This window comes from Mesoplodon bidens (genome assembly GCF_964165515.1).
Source record: "Mesoplodon bidens genome assembly, chromosome: 5".
Lineage (NCBI taxonomy): Eukaryota > Metazoa > Chordata > Mammalia > Artiodactyla > Ziphiidae > Mesoplodon > Mesoplodon bidens.
In genome coordinates this window covers 145,430,179-145,450,875 of record NC_138161.1, presented here as the reverse complement: position 1 = coordinate 145,450,875, position 20,697 = coordinate 145,430,179, and the positions used below count along the sequence as shown (strand labels likewise).

Genomic DNA, 20,697 nt, shown 5'->3' with positions numbered 1-20,697 from the left:
AAAGCCCTAAAGAATAAAAACTACAAAACTTTTAGAAGAAAACATATAAGAAAAGCATCATTACATTAGATTTGGCAATGATTTCTTAATTATGACACCAAAAACACAGGCAATGAGAAAACAATAGATAAATTGGACATCATCACAATTAAAACTTTTGTCCATCAAAGAACACAGGGTAGAAAGGCCACCCAAAGAATGGGTGAAAATATATGCAAATCATGTATCTGATAAGGGATCAATATTCAAAATACATAAAGAACTCCTACTACTCAGGAACAAAACAAATCAACTCAATTGAATAAACATTTCTCCAAAGATGATTTATAGATGGCCAATAAAAACATGAAATGATGCTCAATGTCACTAATCATCAGGGAAATGCAAATCAAAACCACCAGAGAGATACCACTTCATACCCATTAGGATGATGTTTATTAAAAAAAAACCAGAAAATATAATATGTTGGTGAGGATGTGGAGAAACTGGGACCCTTGTGCATTGCTGGTGAGAATGTAAAGTGGTACACCACTGTGGAAAACAGCAAGGTGGTTTCCCAAAAATTTAAACATAGAATTACCATATGACTTATCAATTCCACTTCTGGGACTATATCTAAAAAAATGAAAGCAGGGACTTGAACAGATATCTGTACAGCGACGTTCACAGCACCATTATTTTAAAAAGCCAACCACAGAGAAAACTCAAGTGTCCATCAACAGAAAGGAACAGATAATTCCAACATACAATGAACTATGTTCAACTTTAATAAGGAATGAAATTCTGACACATGCTAAAACATGGATGAAACTTGAGGACATTATGCTAAGTGAAATAAGACACAAAAGGACAGATATTGTATGAGTCCATTTATATGAGCTACCTAGAATGGTCAAATTTAGAGACACAAAATAGAATGGTGGTTGCCAGGGACTGGGTGGAGGGAGGAATACAGAGTTACTGTTTAATGGTTATAAAGTTTCAGTTTGGGAAGATAAAAAATTCTGGCATGAATGGTAATGATGGTGACACAATAGTGTGAATATAGTACCACTAAATTGTACACCTAAAAATAGTTTAAATGGTAAATTTTATGTTAGGCATATTTTACCACAATTTTTAAAAACTCAATACCCAAAAAGTTCTATAGAAAAGTTTAAATATGAAATCTAGTATTAAAAATATTTCATTCTTATATACCAGCAAACAGTTCAAAAATGTAATTTTAAGACATAAGAATTAAAATATCATAAAGAACAAATGAACATAATATAAATAGAAAACAAAAAATTAGGAATAGTTATAACACAGCATGTGTAGGATCTTATGAATGTAGTTATACTTTATTGAAAAACATTAAAAAAAGATAAAACTCTATGCTGATATTCTATATTCATAGAAAGGAAGATCTTTTCATTGTAAAGATGTCAATTCTGCTCCAAATTATAAATTCAGTACAATCCCAACCAAATTCCCATATTGATTTATGCAAACTGAAAAACTAATTTTAAAAATTAGAAGAAAAGGTCCAAAAAAGGGTAAGACACTTTTGTAAAGAAAATTGGAGTCCTTTTATTTCAGATATCAAAACATATTACACAAGGATATTATAATAAGATGGTTTATCAGTGCAGTATCTCAATGGAAGAGAATAAAAAGCTTAGGGCTTCTCTGGTTGCGCAGTGGTTGAGAGTCCGCCTGCCGATGCAGGAGACACAGGTTCGTGCCCCGGTCTGGGAAGATCCCACATGCCGCGGAGCGGCTGGGCCCGTGAGCGATGGCCACTGAGCCTGTGAGTCTGGAGCCTGTGCTCCACAAAGGGAGAGGCCACAACAGTGAGAGGCTCGCGTACTGCAAAAAAAAAAAAGCTTAAACACAGATCCCCACTTAACAGACCCTTAATAAATGACAGGGGCGGGAGTGCAAATTAGTAGAGAAAGGATGGCTTATTCAATAAAAAGTGTGAAAACAAGTGATTATCCACATGGATAATCTGAACACTTCTTATCAAATACAAAAATCAACTCCATGTGGACTGAAGACATAACGTGGAAAGGCAAAACTTTAAGACTTCTAAAAAATACACATAAAAATAACTTTATGGGCTTCCCTGGTGGCGCAGTGGTTGAGAATCTGCCTGCTAATGCGGGGGACACGGGTTCGGGCCCTGGTCTGGGGGGATCCCACATGCCGCGGCGCAGCTGGGCCTGTGGGCCACAACTACTGAGCCTGCGCGTCTGGAGCCTGTGCTCCACAACAGGAGAGGCCGCGATAGTGAGAGGCCCGCGCACCGCGATGAGGAGTGGCCCCCACTGGCCGCAACTAGAGAAAGCCCTCGCGCAGAAGCGAAGACCCAACACAGCCAAAATTAAATAAACAAATAAATGAATAAATAAAAAAAAGCTAAGCATTTGAAGCTCTTTAAAAAAAAAAAAAAAAGACAAGACATATCTGAAAAAAAAAAATAACTTTATGACCCTCAGATAGGAAAACCTGTATAAAATAGAAAACCATAAACCACAAAATAACAGATTGAAAAATCCAACTACTTTAAAATATTCATCAAATAACACTCAAAAAGATGCTCTACCTTACTAGCAATCAGTTATAAAATTAAAAACACAATGAGATCCCACTTTACATCCATCAAATTAATAAGAATTTCAAGCCTTATGGGAAATTCTAAATGTTGAAAGGATGTGCAATAGGAATCCTTACTATTGTTCTAGTATAAAGTGGTAAACTAGAACAAACACTTCAGAAAGCAATATGCATTATGTAAGAAAGTGGAAGATGTACATATCCCAGGAATTAGCCATGCCCACCCTAGAAAAATTCTTGCTCATGTGCACAGAGACGTGCATAAGAACAATCTCAGCAGTACGGTTTGTACTGTATTGGCAAAACAACAAAGCAAAACCAAAAAAAACACAATAAAAATATCCTTAGGTGGGAAAATAAATTGTGGTATGTTCATATACCAGTGTGGTACATTCATAACCAGTTACTTGGATGAGATGAATATCTCTCATGCTGAGGTTAGGATAGCAAAAGAGTACATACCATGTATCACTTATGTAAGTCAAAATACACACAAAATGAAGTAGTGTATATATTACTTACAGATATATACACGTTGTAAACCACAAAGAAAATGGGAAGGGATTCACAGGAGAATTTTGACCAAGTAGAGTATTTTTTCTAATAGCTAGATTAGTAGTATATGGTTACTCATTAAATTATTCTTTGTATGTTTTTGGATGTATTAAATAGTTCATAATAAATTTTTAACACCTTTATCAAAGTATAATTGCTTTACAATATTGTTTCTGCTGCATAACAAAGTGAATCAGCTATATGCATACGAATATACCCATACCCCCACCTTCTTGCGTCTCCCTCCCACTCTCCCTATCCCAACCCTCTAGGTGGACCTGCTAGGCAGATGTTTACCACTAGCTATCTATTTTACATTTGGTAGTGTAAACAAGTCAATGTTACTCTTTCACTTTATCCCAGCTTACCCTTCCCCCTCCCTGTGTCCTCAAGTCCATTCTCTACGTCTGCATCTTTATTCCTGTCCTGCCCCTAGGTTCATCAGAACCTTTTTTAAAAAATTTAGATTCCAGGGCCTCCCTGGTGGCGCAGTGGTTGAGAGTCCGCCTGCGGATGCAGGGGATACGGGTTCGTGCCCCGGTCTGGGAGGATCCCATATGCCGCGGAGCGGCTGGGCCCGTGAGCCATGGCCACTGGGCCTGCGCGTCCGGAGCCTGTGCTCCGCAACGGGAGAGGCCACGACAGTGAGAGGCCCGCATACCGCAAAAAGAAAAAAAAAAAAAAAAAATTTAGATTCCATATATGTGTTACCATACGGTATTTTTCACTTTCTGACTTACTTCACTCTGTAAGACAGAGTCTAGGTGCACCCACCTCACTACAAATAACTTAATTTTGCTTCTTTTTATGGTTGAGTAGTATTCCATTGTATACATTGCCACGTCTTCTTTATCCATTCATCTGTCCATGGATACTTAGGTTGCTTCCATGTCCTGGCTACTGTAAATAGTGCTGCAATAAACATTGTGGTACATGACTCTTTTTGAATTATGGTATTCTCAGGGTACATGCCCAGTAGTGGGATTGCTGGGGCATAGAGTAGTTCTATTCTTAGTGTTTTAAGGTACCTCCATACTGTTCTCCATAGTGGCTGCACCAATTTACATTCCCACCAACAGTGCAAGTGGGTTCCCTTTTCTCCACACCCTCTCCAGCATTTACTGTTTGTAGATTTTTTTTTTTTTTTTTGGAGGTACACGGGCCTCTCACTGCTGTGGCCTCTCCCGTTGTGGAGCACAGGCTCCGGATGCGTAGGCTCCGCGGCATGTGGGATTTCCTGGACCAGGGCATGAACCCGTGTCCCCTGCATCGGCAGGCGGACTGTCAACCACTGCGCCACCAGGGAAGCCCTGTTTGTAGATTTTTTGATGATGGCCATTCTGACAAGTGTGAGGTGATACCTCATGGTAGCTTTGATTTGCATTTCTCTAATGATTAGTGAGGTTGAGCATCCTTTCATGTGCTTGTTGGCAATCTGTGTATCTTCTGTGGAGAAAAGTCTATTTAGGTCTTCTGCCCATTTTTGGATTTTTTTTTTTGACATTGAACTGCATAAGCTGCTTGTATATTTTGGAGATTAATCCTTTGTCAGTTACTTCATTTGCAAATATTTTCTCCCATTCTGAAGGTTGTCTTTTCATCTTGTTTACGGTTACCATTGCTGTGCAAAAGGCTTTACCTTTCATTAGGTCCCATTTGTTTACTTGTTTTTATTTCCATTTCTCTAGGAGGTGGGTCAAAAAGGATCTTGCTGTGATTTATGTCATAGAGTGTTCTGCCTATGTTTTCCTCTAAGAGTTTGATAGTGTCTGGCCTTACATTTAGGTCTTTAATCCATTTTGAGTTTATTTTTGTATATGGTGTTAGGGAGTGTTCTAATTTCATCCATTTACATGTAGCTGTCCAGTTTTCCCAGCACCACTTATTGAAGAGGCTGTATTTTCTCCATTGTATATTCTTGCCTCCTTTATCAAAGATAAGGTGAACATTAGAGGTGGGGGTTTATCTCTGGGCTTTCTATCCTGTTCCATTGATCTATATTTGTTTGTGCCAGCACCATACTGTCTTGATCATTGTAGCTTTGTAGTATAGTCTGAAGTCAGGGAGCCTGATTCCTCCAGCTCTGGTTTTCTCTCTCAAGATTGCATTGGGTATTTGGGTTCTTTTGTGTTTCCATACAAATTGTGAAATTTTTTGTTCTAGTTCTGTGAAAAATGCCATTGGTAGTTTGGTAGGGATTGCAATGAATCCGTAGATTGCTTTGGGTAGTATAGTCATTTTCACAATATTGATTCTTCCAAAGCAAGAACGTGGTGTATCTGTTTGTATCATCTTTAATTTCTTTCATCAGTGTCTCATAGTTTTCTGCATACAGGTCTTTTAGCTCCTTAGGTAGGTTTATTCCTAGGTATTTTATTCTTTTTGTTGCAATAGTAAATGGGAGTGTTTCCTTAATTTCTTTCAGATTTTTTGTCATTAGTATATAGGAATGCAAGAGACTTCTGTGCATTAATTTTGTATCCTACTACTCTACCAAATTCATTGATTAGCTCTAGTAGTTTTCTGGTAGCATCTTTAAGATTTTCTATGTATAGTATCATGTCGTCTGCAAACAGTGCCAGTTTTACTTCTTCTTTTCTGATTTGGATTCCTCTTATTTCTTTTTCTTCTCTGACTGCTGTGGGTAAAACTTCCAAAACTATGTTGAATACTGGTGAGAGTGGGTACCCTTGTCTTGTTCCTGATCTTAGAGAAAATGGTTCCGTTTTTCACCTTTGAGAAGGATATTGACTGTCGGTTTGTCATACATGTCCTTTGTTAAGTTGAGGTAGGTTCCCTCTGTGCCCACTTTCTGGAGAGTTTTTATCATAAATTGGTGCTGAATTTTGTCAAAAGCTTTTTCTGCATCTACTGAGATTACCATATGGTTTTTATCCTTCAATTTGTTAATACTGTGTATCACATTGATTGAATTGTGTATATTGAAGAATCCTTGCATTCCTGGGATAAACCCCACTTGATCATGGTGTATGATCCCTTTAGTGTGCTGTTGCACTCTGTTTGCTAGTATTTTGTTGAGGATTTTTGCATTTATGTTCATCAGAGATATTGGCCTGTAGTTTTCTTTTTTTGTGACATCATTGTCTGGCTTTGGTATCAAGGTGATGGTGGCCTCGTAGAATGAGTTTGGGAGTGTTCCTCCCTCTGCTATATTTTGGAAGCCTTTGAGGAGGATAGGTGTTAACTCTTCTGTAAATGTTTGATAGAATTCGCCTGTGAAGCCATCTGGTCCTGGGCTTTTAGTTGTTGGAAGATTTTTAATCACAGTTTCAATTTCAGTGCTTGTGATTGGTCTGTTTATATTTTCTATTTCTTCCTGGTTCAGTCTTGGAAGGTTTTGCTTTTCTAAGAATTTGCCCATTTCTTCGAGGTTGCCCATTTTTTTGGCATGTAGTCACTTGTAATCTCTCATGATCCTTTGTATTTCTGCAGTGTCAATTGTTACTTCTCCTTTTTCATTTCTGTTGATTTGTCTTCTCCGTTTTTCTTGATGAGTCTGGCTAACGGTTTATCAATTTTGTTTATCTTCTCAAAGAACAAGCTTTTAGTTGTATTGATCTTTGCTATAGTTTCCTTCATTTGTACTTCATTGATTTCTATTCTGATCTTTATGATTTCTTTCCTTCTACTAACTTTGGGGTTTTTTTGTTCTTCTTTCTCTAATTCCTTTAGGTGTAAGGTTAGGTTGTTTGAGATGTTTCTTGTTTCTTCAAGTAGGATTGTATTGCTATAAACTTCCCTCTTAGAACTGCTTTTGCTGCATCCCAGTAGTTTTGTGTCATCGTGTTTCTACTGTCATTTGTTTCTAGGTATTTTTTGATTTCCTCTTTGATTTTCAGTGATCTCGTGGTTATTTAGTAGTGTATTGTTTAGCCTCCATGTGTTTGTATTTTTTACAGATTTTTTCCTGTAATTGATATCTAGTATCATAGCGTTGTGGATGGAAAAGATACTTGATACGATTTCAACTTTCTTAAATTTGCCAAGGCTTGATTTGTGACCTACGATATGGTCTATCCTGGAGAATATTCCATGAGCACTTGAGAAGAAAGTGTATTCTGCTGCTTTTTGATGTAATGTCCTATAAATATCAATTAAGTCCATCTTGTTTAATGACATTTAAAGCTTGTGTTTCCTTATTTTCATTTTGGATGATCTCTTCATTGGTGATAGTGAGGTATTAAAGTCCCCTACTATGATTGTTACCGTCAATTTCCTCTTTTATGGCTGTTAGCATTTGCCCTATGTATTGAGGTGCTCCTATGTTGGGTGCATAAATACTTACAATTGTTATATCTTCTTGGATTGATCCCTTGATCATTATGTAGTGTCTTCTTGGTCTATTGTAATATTGTTTATTTTAAACTCTATTTTGTCTGATATGAGTATTGCTACTCCAGCTTTCTTTTGATTTCCATTTGCATGGAGTATCTTTTTCCATCCCCTCATTTTCAGTCTATGTATGTCGCTAGGTCTGAAGAGGGTGAAGTGGGTCTCTTGTAGACAGCATATATATGGGTCTTGTTTTTGTATCCATTCAGCCAGTCTATGTCTTTTGGTTGGAGCATTTAATCCATTTACATTTAAGGTAATTATCTATATGCATGTTCCTATTCCCATTTTCTTAATTGTTTTGGGTTTGTTATTGTAGGTCTTTTCCTTCTCTTGTGTTTCCTCCCTAGAGAAGTTCCTTTAGCATTTGTTGTCAAGCTGCTTTTGTGATGAATTCTCTTAGTTTTTGCTTGTCTGTAAAGGTTTTAATTTCTCTGTTGAATCTGAATGAGATCCTTGCTGGGTAGAGTAATCTTGGTTGTAGGTCTTTCCTTTTCATCACTTTAAACATGTCCTGCCACTCCCTTCTGTCTTGCTGAGTTTCTACTGAAAGATCAGCTGTTAACCTTATGGGGATTCCCTTGTATGTTATTTGTTGCTTTTCCGTTGCTGCTTTTAATATTTGTTCTTTGCATTTAATTTTTGACAGTTTGATTAATATGTGCCTTGGCGTGTTTCTCCTTGGATTGATCCTGTATGGGACTCTCTGCACTTTCTGGACTTGATTGACTATGTCCTTTCCCATGTTAGGGATGTTTTCAACTATAATCTTTTCAAATATTTTCTCAGTCCCTTTCTTTTTCTCTTCTTCTTCTGGGACCCCTATAATTCTAATGTTGGTGCATTTAATGTTGTCCCAGAGGTCTCTGAGACTCTCCTGTTTTCATTCTTTTTTTTGTTTATTCTGCTCCCTGGCAGTTATTTTCACCATTTTATCTTCCAGCTCACTTATCCGTTCTTCTGCCTCAGTTATTTTGCTATTGATTCCTTGAGTATTTTTAATTTCAGTAGTTGTGTAGTTCATCACTGTTCGTTTGCTCCTTTGTTCTTCTAGATCCTTGATAAATGTTTTTTGTATTTTCTCCATTCTGTTTTTGAGATTTTGAATCATCTTTACTATCATTACTCTGCATTCTTTTTCAGGTAGGTTGCCTATTTCGTCTTCATATATTTGTCTTGTAAGTTTTTACCTTGCTCCATCATCTGCAACATAGTTTCTTGTTTTTTTTGTTTTTTTGATGGGTGGTGCTCTATTCCTGTCTTACTGGTTGTTTGGCCTGAGACGTTCAGCACTGGAGCCTGCAGGCAGTTTGATAGAGCCAGGTCTTGGTGCTGAGATGAGGACTTCCAGGAGGTGTCACTCCAATTAATATTCCCTGGGGTCAGATGTTCTCTGTTAGTCCAGAGGTTTGAACTCAGAGCTCCCACCACAGGAGCTCGGGCCTGACCTCCGGCCTGGGAACCAAGATTCCATAAGACTCATGGGGGAGGGGAGGGGAGGGGAGGGATGGAGCAGTACAATATCAAAGAATAAAAAACAAAATACAATTAGAAAGATACAAAATATATTAGGAAAAAATAAAACTATAATTGAAACAACTGCAACAAGGTAAAATAAAACGACAACAGAAAAAAAAAGCAAAAAGGGTGGGGGGTGGGAACAAGCCAAAAGGAGAGAAGAATAACAAAGTATAAAGAATAAAAAAATAAGAAATGCTGCCCACAACTCTTTACTGGCAATTTTGCTTACCACACTGAGAAGACTAAATCCTCAGATGGTAGTCTACAGTGCAGCATTATACCCATCAAAGAGCAGAATTACCAAGTAAGAGACATTTGTTACAAGGTTAAAATAAAAGTTCAGGGTGTTACAAACTCACACAAACCAAGTAATGCCTGTGTATAAAACAGATCTAAGAGGAACAAGTGAGTTGAAGAGAGAAGAGCGAGTCAGAAGGTCCAGAATCCCTTAGCCTTGCCTGCTTAAAAAAAAGAAGTAACACACATAAAAAAAACTTCAAGAAAAACGTTAGTTTAACTAAATTCTAGAGAACCTGGCAGAAATCACATATGTATGTATTCTGCTACCAAAATATTTAATGACTGTAAACACTAATCACTCTTTCTTACCTATGGTTGGGTTAATAGTTGCATATTGAGAGAGCAGATCTTCATCAGTTTCCTCATGCTTTTCATTAGGAGCAAAGTCTTTCTTAGAGAAGCTGCTGTTCTTCCTTTTTAAAAGGGTTGTTTTACTTTCAGGTTGATCTGAAACTGGAATTTCCACTGGCTGGTAGTTAGCATGGATATATGGCTCTTCAGGAAGCATATTACCTTTACTAAAACACTCTAGCAACCATTTTGCTCCCACTACATGAGGCCTACAAAAACAGTACATAGTTATATATTAGTTTAAACTATAAAGACCACAATCCCACTTGCCATGCAGTTTACATAACTGTCAGGACATGCAATTTAAAAAAAATTATTAGAGTAGAAATTGCTTTGAATTAAAAACTGACAAAACCTGTGGGCTGATTTATCCCAAAACTGCTTCAATTCATCATCATAATCTCCCACAATAACATGAGTTACATCTTCATTGAGCTGATTGAAACGAACTCCACCTCCACTGTTAATAAGTCTTCTCAGTTTATCTAGCTTTCTGCCACTAAAACCGCAAAGATAGATCTGCAAAGAAAGAAAACATTTAGTTTAATGTATTTAAAATGGCTTATTTCTCTCAATAGAAACCTATTTATTAAAAGCATATATCTAAATCCATTGTGTGTAAATAAGACAACTCTTGTTTACATTTTAAGATACATTAGGAAGTGAAGTATATTCTGAAGGTTTGAATTTTAAAGTATTCTTAAATTTTATCATTTCACAGTCCCATAGCATTTTTACCCTTTACAGTAGACATTACTTGATAAGTATTCTGAGGCTTTAAATAAAATAGAAGCCAGAATAATTCAATTATCTTCTGCACATTAGTGCATAGCAATTTCTAAAATCAGGTAGCTTCTTAAATTGGTCTTACCACTTCTAAATTTTAAAGTAATTACAGAAATAAACTGGCGTTAAACACTTGAATTCAGAAAAGCTAGGTTTAAATTTTGGTTCAGCTGCCAATGATTAACCACATGACCACCTCAAGATACTCAGACTCCTTAAACTAATTTTCTCACTTATATATTGAGATATCTTTTTCACAGAGTTGATTAAACAAGAAAATTTAAGTCAAAGAGCTAAGCAGAATGCTTAGGATGATATGTAAGCAGTAACTTATTTTTAACTATCAATATGTATATATATATACTTCTGGAGGCACGGACAGGGTTATGTATGTATTTACATGAATTTAATCAATATAACAATCATCTTCAACTCTATTTTACATAACGTGTCTTTAAAAAACTTCTTAATGACCAATCTATTCCTAACTGCATTTATATCCCAAACTAAATAACCTCCATCACTAGAATACACTTTAACAAAAATGAGGAATCATATGTTTTTCTATAAGAATAATTAAGTCATATCCAGAATTAGTATAGTCTAGATAAAAGATTATACAACACACTTCCTGTTCTACTAGTAAACCGTTAAGTTTTAAAAGTATAGAAAGGAAGGTAAGTTGCCCAATTTCTTTATCAATAAAATAAGGTTAAATCTTTGCTACTCTAGAATTAATGCTTAGCCTATTGATTCTACAAACAAGAATATATTAAGTATTCAGTTCTAGAAGATATATATGATGATCCCATCAAAGGCACTTATAAGATAGTTACTCAGACACTAAAAAATAAAATAGCTCAAGAGATATTGATCAAAGCAGTGCACCTAATGGTTAGGAATACAGGCTTTGGAGTAGATGTCTGGCTACTTAATGTCTGTGAGATTCTGAACAGGAACTTTAATCCTCTAAGTATCAGTCTCAATATTATCTGTTTTAGAGTTATTTGTGGGAATTAAATGGGATTATATGTAAAACGTATCAACAATGTATATGAAATAATTAGCACAGTGTCTAGCATATTATAAACACTTAATAAATGATAGTTATAAATAAAAATCCATTAAGTGGTTCAGAAACTAAATGCTCTCAAAACACAGCAGATGGAAGATTAAGGTAGTTATTAGAAATGTTCAGAGAAGAGTTGAAAAAAATGATATGAACTTTTAATGGATGAGAGATGAAGGTACATCCCAGGCAGAGAGCCCCTAAGCTAAAAGATAGACATGGCCTAATGAGTGCATCTGCTTAGCTAGAGTGGAGGGCTTATGTAAATAAGGAACAAGCCCAACTCTGAAGGGTCTTCAAAGTGAAGCTACAAGTACTGAAGTATATTATCACTTACTGCATTTACTACATGATAAAGACATACCCGACAACCATCTAATAAATCTTCAGGTGCCTGAAATGCACTGACATCCAGATTTTCAAGTGTAGGCTCCACTTTGCTATTAAGAACTGAACTACATATCGATTCATTTATGCAACTTGCACTGCTGTTGGAAATATGGCTGACATCTGAAAGAGCATAACCTACATATTAAAAAGAAAGATGTAATTTATGGAGATAAAATAACTGTGATGACATATTTTCCTACACATGAACTTTTCTTATACAAAAAGAGCCATGAACAATTTCTAAAGTAAGATTCAAATGCTTTTACTGAAATCTTGATGGCAAAGTATGAAAAGGGAAAATGAAACTAATTAAGGCTCATATCTTATTTAAATGAAAATATATTTAATACATTCTCTTAATAGTGACTTGCTTCCAATAAAAATCTGAAGTTGCTGGCTTTAAGGTCCAGTAAAGTTACATCTGAAAAAAAATTTATAACATTTGTTAAATTGCCAACATAATATCCTCCAAAACAGAAATGGTTTTAAATTTTATATGAATATAGATGATCTATAACAATTGTAGCAAACTAATAAATTAATCCTCTTAAGTCTTTATTAATATTCTTAATTTCTTTAATAATCTTGTGCATTACATGAGGGTATGAAAGTACGCATTATAAAAAGAAATATCAGGAGTTCTGGACTAATTTTTTAATACAATTTGGTTATTTTATTATACAATTATACCTGGAAGCATAGCAAAAAAAGATGGAATTCCCTACTGTACCTCCCTGATCCTATTAACAAATCAATTCTTACACAGAAAACTGTCTCAAAGCTGATTGTTTACTTTAATCCAAAAAAGACTTACTATTAGTTGTGTTGATCTGGCTAGTAGGAGTTGAAGTAGCAGGCACAGTCTTTGTTTCTGGTCTAGGCTCTGTCTTATATATGGATTCATCCTGACAAAAACCTTTCTCAACACTGTCAAAAAACCACTGCACAGTCACACAGTGTACATTCCATCTCCTGGCACATTCATATTTTTGACCTATTATGTTCATTAAGAAAGAGAAACAGAGAGAGAGAGAAATGCAAACCATTAAAATCTTTGCAGAAATATTTAAATGACAGGTTATAAAAAAAATCTACCTGGGACAAAATTAAAGTTACTAGCAATTACTCTTACTTTTAACAGTATGCTATACAGTGTATTAAAAGGTAATATATTAGGTTATTGCTCAATTGTATTTTCTATGTGTTGTTAAATACACATGCTATGTGAGGGGGCGGGTTATCTTTTACAAAACTTCACAGAGACAGAGGCAACTGGGGGTTAACTCAGTATTTTCGAGTACAGCCTCCATCATTTAAATTCTTTAAACCATTTTCTTAATCTGTAACATGGGGATAACTCACAGAATTATGTGGTTTAATAAATTGTATAAAATAACCATGAAAATTATAAATGTCTGCAATATAAAAAACACCAACTTTCAAGAGACTACTCCTATGTCAAAAGGAGTCTACTTGAAGTCCAGGATAGAGAGGCAAACAGTTAAATAAGTCATATTAAAAATACGTATCTTTTATTGCCTTAAAAACTTTTTAACACAATGTATTTTGAAACGGTATAGAGAAACTGAGGACAATATATAGTAAACAATAACAAGAAAGGTTTCTTTGAAGTTCTTGAGAGCTGAGAGATGTACTGTCTTCAGATTCAGAAAACCAATAGCAGTTATCAACTTTACTCACAATCATAATATCATAATTGGCCATACCCAAAGTTCTCACTTAACGACAATTATTAATTGATTTTAATTTTTTTCCTTAATTTTAATTATTTAGGGAGCTTAATAAAACACAGTATAGATATAAAAAGATATAATAAAATATTAATAAAACTCTGCTCTTATCAATTTTTATACATTTTAAGAGTACTGGTAAAAAATATTCTCCAGAATAAAGGTTACAGAACACTAAAATTAACTGCAATTTTAAGGAATTCTTCTTCTTGGTAATATATTTTTCTTCTTTTAGTTGTCTCATGTTCTGCAAGGTGCATCTTCAAGTTAAAACTTGTAGTTCATTGAGTAAGGTTGATTCATTCAATTAAAAACTAAGACAAGCCTTTAAAATTTATAATTAGAAAGAAATGTAATTTAGTGACATCTATTAGCTTTCTTGTTATTCATCCAAATCTCTCATCTCTTAAGTAATGGGTAACAGTGTGGGGACTTAAAAAAAAAAAAAAAAAAAGATCTGAAAATAAATTTAGATAAAACACCACTGGAAATTTTTGTTTTTTAATATTTATTCAATGACCTGATAAAGACTTGGGAAGTCATGTAATTTTTCTAAAGATTATAAACCAAACTATGTTTGCAAGAAAAAAAAAATCATAGCAGATTTATGACATGTCAGAAGTAAAAGGTATTCTATGATGACCTTAAAATGTTAAATAGAAGAAAATGTTGCATTTGTTCATTTGGGAAACAGTTTTACCTTTTGGTTCTTGCACAATGAGGTGTGTACACTCATTCATTTTCAACTGTCCCATGTATTGACCTCCATGCTTAACTGTGAGTTGCTGAACTGCTTTCCTGTCTAAGCCACGTAGGCCAGTGACACAGATTATGCAACCAAGAAAAATAGGACACTTGAAGTCTTCCATGTTTATATCGGTATATCTAGCTATTTTTCTGGGGAAAACAAACAATAAAAAAGAAAAAACATTAACAAATTAAATATACCAGATAATTTAAATTTTACCAGAAGAATAATGACAAACAACAGAAATATCACTAATGCTTTCCTCATTTTTTAGGATTTTAATCATTATTAAGAAAAGGGAAACTGATAAACACACTTCGAATGATACTAATTGCTCATCTAGCTCAAACCATGCCTCTAATAAAAACTAATGTTTCAGAGTCTCTCAAATAAAACTGTTTTATGGGAAAATATACATTTCATTAACTGTAAATCCATGCTGGTGAAAGTGGTGCATTTTCCAAATTGTAAGTCTAAATTTCTACCTAAAAACCCAAAGCTTCTTTGGTTGCCTACTAGAAAAACAGACTTTTAATTTTTCCATACTATACAAATAATAAGGAATGATTTTGGGCAGAATGCCAACAAAAATATCATTATCATTCTGTTGCCATGCTAGGCAGATGTGCTGACGAAACAGGCTAGGAATGAGGGTGCCAACGTGGAGACGTGTTTAGGACGTGCTAGATGGTGTTGAAAGGAAGACTGGAAAATGCCTGTTTAATTCAAACAGTGGTACCTGCACTTATTGGTTGTTAATCTAATTCTAATGGAAACTCAATTCTACCCTTTGAAATAGGCTCTAAGCTCCATGAGGGCAGGGATGCTGTCCTGTTCTGCTCTCCACTTATATCTAATGCCTAACTCAAGCCAGGTACATAAAATGGGCTCAGTTAATGTTTACTGAATGATCACATCTCAGTTAATGGCTTATATGTGTTTATATTCAACCTTAAATATGTCTCTTTTGGGAGGGAATACGAATGCCAAAGTGGCTAAAATTTACTCTCCATCTTAACATGTTGGCACAGTATTGAAGGATAAACGCAGCATAAAAGCTACAGTTGCCACACTGATCTTCTCAACTATTTTATAAATGTTTACTTCTGAAAACCATTTTATTATCAAAGCATTTCTTACCTTGTAGCTAATGCTAAAGCCCATAGCCCATTCCACCTATCAACTTATACCTTGATAATAAGAGCTTGTAGATTATCTTTTGTTTTCATTGGAGAGAAGAGTAATGATCCTATTTTTGTCCCCAAATAACAAATCCAAACAGGATACCATAAAACCTCCCCTATGAAAACCCACAATGTGCCAAAATGATTGAATGTATCATTTATTCAAATCTAGAAAATATCTGAATATCTTTCTTACTTCTCTTGTGACTTCTCCCAAAGTGTTTTTACCCAAGAAGGAAGTAAAATAGGTTTCTTCAGGTTTGCAGCAACTAAATACTTTTTGCTACCAACTTCTCCTGCAATAAGGTGAGTTACTGATATGTTAAGGTCTCTGTATATGCGTCCACCCATCATTTGTACATATTTATGAACTTCTTCCTGTAGCCCCAAAAGAAAATATATTATTAATACTGAAACAAACAATATCTCTTCCATTTTTTTATACAATGTCCCATAAACATCTTTTGTTGTTGTTAGCTTGAATGCACAAATGTTTCTCACCACTATAAAGTTAAATAATTAATGAAATTACTTTTTGGAAGATAAAGTATACATTTTAGAATAATTACCTTTATATACATTATTTTCCTACATTTATCTTTTGCAACTCCATGAATTTAACTATGTTGGTTCTACAGTAAACACTATATATTTTAATATGCTACATACATATTGATACTTAAAAATATACAAATTATATATAGAATATATAAAAACATATATTATATGTAAATCTCAATCCTTTTTTAAAAGATTAAGCAACTATGGTGGAAAAAATGTGACTCAAAAACAAACAGGGAAAATTACACAGGGAAAAAAGTGAGTTTCCTTTTTAAATCAAAACAAAAAACTTCAACTAGCCAGTTTGCAATAAAAGATTCCACTGTATTCAATTTATTAAAAAATAAAAAAAGGTATACACTGTCATCTTGACTTGGTTATCGGTCATAAACACCAAGTCAAGGTCTTTCAAAATATCCCCTACACAGTGAAAAGTTAAGTGTGGAAATACATACATATTGACCATGATATTTCACTCAATACCGCAACACCTACCCTTTTATCATTTTCCAGGCTTGTACAAGATATGGTTACATCAGACATGACCATGTTATAAACTGGATGTTCAGCTCTTGGGACACATCGTTGGTGGTGCATACAAAATATGACTACTTGAGGACCAACAATTCTGCAGCCAAGCTACAAAAACAGAGAAACTTTACTAAGTAGAAAAAGACCTCCAGTCTTATAAAATTACATTTTGTAATACCGTATTTACCAATTCTTTACAGAAGTTGATGACCACTGCAGAAAAACCAACAAATTGTTACAAGAAAAAAAAATAACCACTATATAATTTCTCAGACACACCACACGTTAACACACACACACAAGCAAATCAAACAATGCAGGCTATCAAAAGAAATAGGCTCCAAAAGCCACACTGACTCAAAATTGCCATTAAAATTTTAATCTCTGAAACAAACACAATCTTAGTGATAGGGGATATGAGTAACAGTCTTATGCCATAATAATTAGGATATATCTACATTTACTTTTCAAATGAAGCAGCCAGCCAATGAAGCAGTTAAAAAGTGTTGAGAGCCCAACTAACCCCCCTCTAAAAAACCTATTCTGCTACAAAAAATGTATAATCCTAGGCAGTTCCTACATTTGTTTTTTAAATACTTTGTTCGCAACTCAATGTCTTTCCAAGGAAGACCCACAAAGACTTCTCCTAAGGTATCACTTTCATTGATAACTGAGAAATGTGACAATCTTGCTCAACATCAGCACATCCAACCCAGACTAAAAAGCCTACAGCTGCCAAAGTCACCAAAGCATGACCGATGTAAATATCTACAGGGTAAATGATTATTACTATCTTTCCAGTCAGTCATAAGAAAACTGAGTTTTCGATGCTATTGCTTCTATCTTACAAGTGGTGTTATTTCCAAAAGGAGGGTAAGACCAACAATGCTTTTGGCAAAGGTGGGCACAGACCTTCCATATACTGTACAGATAGTACTGCAGCTACCTACTCTTCTATGTTTTCTTCTCCTTCAAACAAGAATCACTTCTTTGTAATCTGGATGGAATTACAGCCAGTTTACTTTTATTTCAATGCTTCTCTCTTCTCCAGACACCAAAAAAGTAATGAGTCAGTAGACTCTAGAATCAACAAAAAGAAATAAGATGGCTCAATGGTATATTAGCAATGCTCGGCCCCCAAATGCTTCCTTTAGCATATAATTTTTCAGACCCTATACAAAGTACAGGTACTAAAATTCAAGAGCACATCGGAAAGACAGCAAGTAACCAAGGATTATGCTGAAGTCTTTTCCTACTCTACTATTTTTCCCTAATATATCTTGCAATCAAACTGAGTTTAAGTACAGTAGTACTTCATCAATAAAATGCTTCATTACTACAGGGTTAAATTATTCTAAGTGAAGTTAAATTCCCTGAAATATAAAAATTACATACTAACCAAAGCCTACTGTGATGATTAACCTTGAAAAATACTATTCTGGTCTTCCAAAACCAAAGGATTCCTCTCAATTCATAATTTGCAAAATACTTCACGATCAGTAAAGAACTTATGTCCACTGAAGCAAAAACAACCCAAAAAACAGACTACCTGAAAGAACACACTAAAAGTTAGCAAACCTTTTTGAGATGATCAAAGACTTTGCCACTAAAAGGGTCACAGATATAAAGTGATCTATCATTCTCCTTCATTTTCAATGCCTCTTCTTCTGTAATAATCTGAAGATATTCTTCTGATTGGAACTCTTTTATTGACTGAAAGAAAAAGTAAGAATGCATATGAAATAATTCACCTGTATTTATGCCCTATGAACTCTATCTTTAAAATCCATTTCAAACCCAGCCTTTCTCCTATTGAAAGGAACCGTCATCTCTCACTAGACCTGTGCAGAAGTCTCCAAGGGGTTCCTTCTCCCTCCTTTCCCCTAAATCTATTCTCTAGCCAGCAGCTGGTAATCTCTTAACAATACAAAAAAGGTCATATCACCCTGCTCAAAACCTCCAGCAGCTTCCCACCACACTCAGAATAAAATCTACGTTTCTTACAATTGCCTACAAGACCGTAGAGTCTGGACCCTGTCTGTCTCCCCACACTTACCTTCTTCCTCTAAACCCTTTTGCTCACTCTTCCCTAGCCACTCCTGCTTTCTTTTGTAACCTAGAACAAACTAAGCATAACCTCATTTAGAGGTTTTACTCTTTTTCCCGCTGCCTGGAATACTCTTCCCCCCAGGACTTCACCTGACTTACCTCACTTCAACCATATCTGCTCACATGTCACTTCCTCAGAGATGCCTTTCCTTATCACCCTTTTCTAAAATACTCTTTCCCTATCCCTCTAGTGTATTTTATGAAGAAAAAATAACATAGATATTATATATATATATATATACACACACACACACACACACACACGTATACACATACTGTTTTTGTCTCTCTCCCTTCTAAGAATGAAAATTTCATGATCTATCTTGTTTGCCAAAATATCCTGGCTCCCAGTAAACACTCGAATATTTTCTGAACAAATTTTGAAGTCCTTACATTAAATACTTAGGGTGATCCTTTTAAAACGATTAAGTCAGATCATGTTACTCTTCCAATTAAAAGTCCCCAGTGGCTCTCCATCTCACTGGAAGAAAAAGCCAAAGTCTTTACCATGGCCCACAAGGCCCTTCATGACCTCCTTACTCTTACTCTCTAAAGCATACCTTAGCATTCTTTCCACGTCCCTTGTTCACTACACTATAGCCACACTAAAGCAGGACAGACACCGCAAGCACTTTCCCAGGGCTTGTGTATGATTATTTCCTCTTCCTGAAACCTTCCTCTGCAGATATCCACATGCCTCATTTTCTCACCTCCTTCAAGTATACTCAAATATCATCTTCTCCATAAAGTCTACCCTGATCACACTCCATTTAAAATAAATTGTAACCTTCCCTTCTCCCCCAACAAACAACCTCCAGAACACCTTAACCTGCTTTGTTTTTCTCTTCCCATAGCACTTGGCACCTTTAACATTAGAGTTTACTCATTTATATGTCTGATTAATGTCTATTTCCTCCAGCTAGAATAGAATGTAAGCTCTGAGAAAGCATGGATCTTTGCCTGCTCTCATCACTGATATATCCCAAGTACTAGAACAGTGCTTCTCAGATGATGGACACTCAATAATTGTTTGCTCAATGAATGAACTTTAAAGAAAAACCTGCTACAACAGTGCTCCTTAAACTTTAAAGTACACAGGATCTTGTTAAAAAGCAGATTCCAACTGGTAAGTCTGAGTTGGGGTCCCCCTCTCAGGCCATGGTGATGCTACTGTGGTCTGTGAGTAGCAAGGCCCTACACTACCTAGATAATATAATACTGTACATAATGAGACATAGTTAACAATTAACAACAACAAAAATGAAGTGTAACCGATATAGGACTGACTCAAATTTTTTCAGCACACAAAGGTCTATGGTTAGTAGACAAAAGAAAACAATTTCCAAGAATAGTAGGTCCATCACTTTCAATAGAAATGTCATTAAAGATTTCAAGCCCCCCAAAATACATAATGATATACTAATGTCAATTCAAAAATGTGTAACAATGAGATACCTATGAATGTAGACTACAGTAAAACTATTATGAAAATAAAATAACTATGACTAAGACAAAAAGGCCTAATAAATCAAAAACACTAAAAACAAGAAAATGGATTCACAGCATCAAACAAGACATTTTCAAGTAGTCTTACCTCAAGAGCTTTAAAAAAACATTCAGAATTGTCTGAAGACTTTAAAAACTTCACAAAAAACGGTTCTTTGTCATTTGGGGACATTTCTGAACTGTCAAAATAAAGGAACCATTAACAAGAACAAAAACACGTTACATATTAAGTTAAATGTTTAAAGCACCTATTTTTCTGTGAAGACAAGAATGCCACAGGAAAAACATTCCGGCCTTGCCCATGAATTCGTCCATTACAATTTGTAAGAAACACTGGAATGTGGGCACAATCAAGGAAAAAGATGACAACACCAATCCTTG

At 35.2% G+C, this 20,697-nt stretch overlaps 1 protein-coding gene across 2 annotated transcripts in view; it reads right to left on the bottom strand.

The window, feature by feature from the left end:
* TOPBP1 (DNA topoisomerase II binding protein 1) overlaps positions 1 to 20,697 on the bottom strand; it is a 71,576-nt gene that overhangs the window by 50,283 nt on the left and 596 nt on the right. Inside the window, exons 1-10 of one of the 2 annotated variants that reach the window (XM_081234145.1) lie at positions 20,405 to 20,477; positions 19,204 to 19,291; positions 18,280 to 18,414; positions 16,666 to 16,809; positions 15,806 to 15,987; positions 14,378 to 14,574; positions 12,741 to 12,920; positions 11,901 to 12,061; positions 10,037 to 10,200; positions 9,640 to 9,890 (exon numbers count right to left, since the gene is read on the bottom strand). In XM_081234145.1, coding sequence (XP_081090271.1) covers positions 9,640 to 9,890; positions 10,037 to 10,200; positions 11,901 to 12,061; positions 12,741 to 12,920; positions 14,378 to 14,574; positions 15,806 to 15,987; positions 16,666 to 16,809; positions 18,280 to 18,351 — 1,351 coding nt within the window. In that variant the 5' untranslated portion in view covers positions 18,352 to 18,414; positions 19,204 to 19,291; positions 20,405 to 20,477. Of the gene's footprint in view, positions 1 to 9,639; positions 9,891 to 10,036; positions 10,201 to 11,900; positions 12,062 to 12,740; positions 12,921 to 14,377; positions 14,575 to 15,805; positions 15,988 to 16,665; positions 16,810 to 18,279; positions 18,415 to 19,203; positions 19,292 to 20,404; positions 20,496 to 20,697 lie in introns of those variants that run through there. The other variant, XM_081234144.1, reaches the window with a different exon arrangement.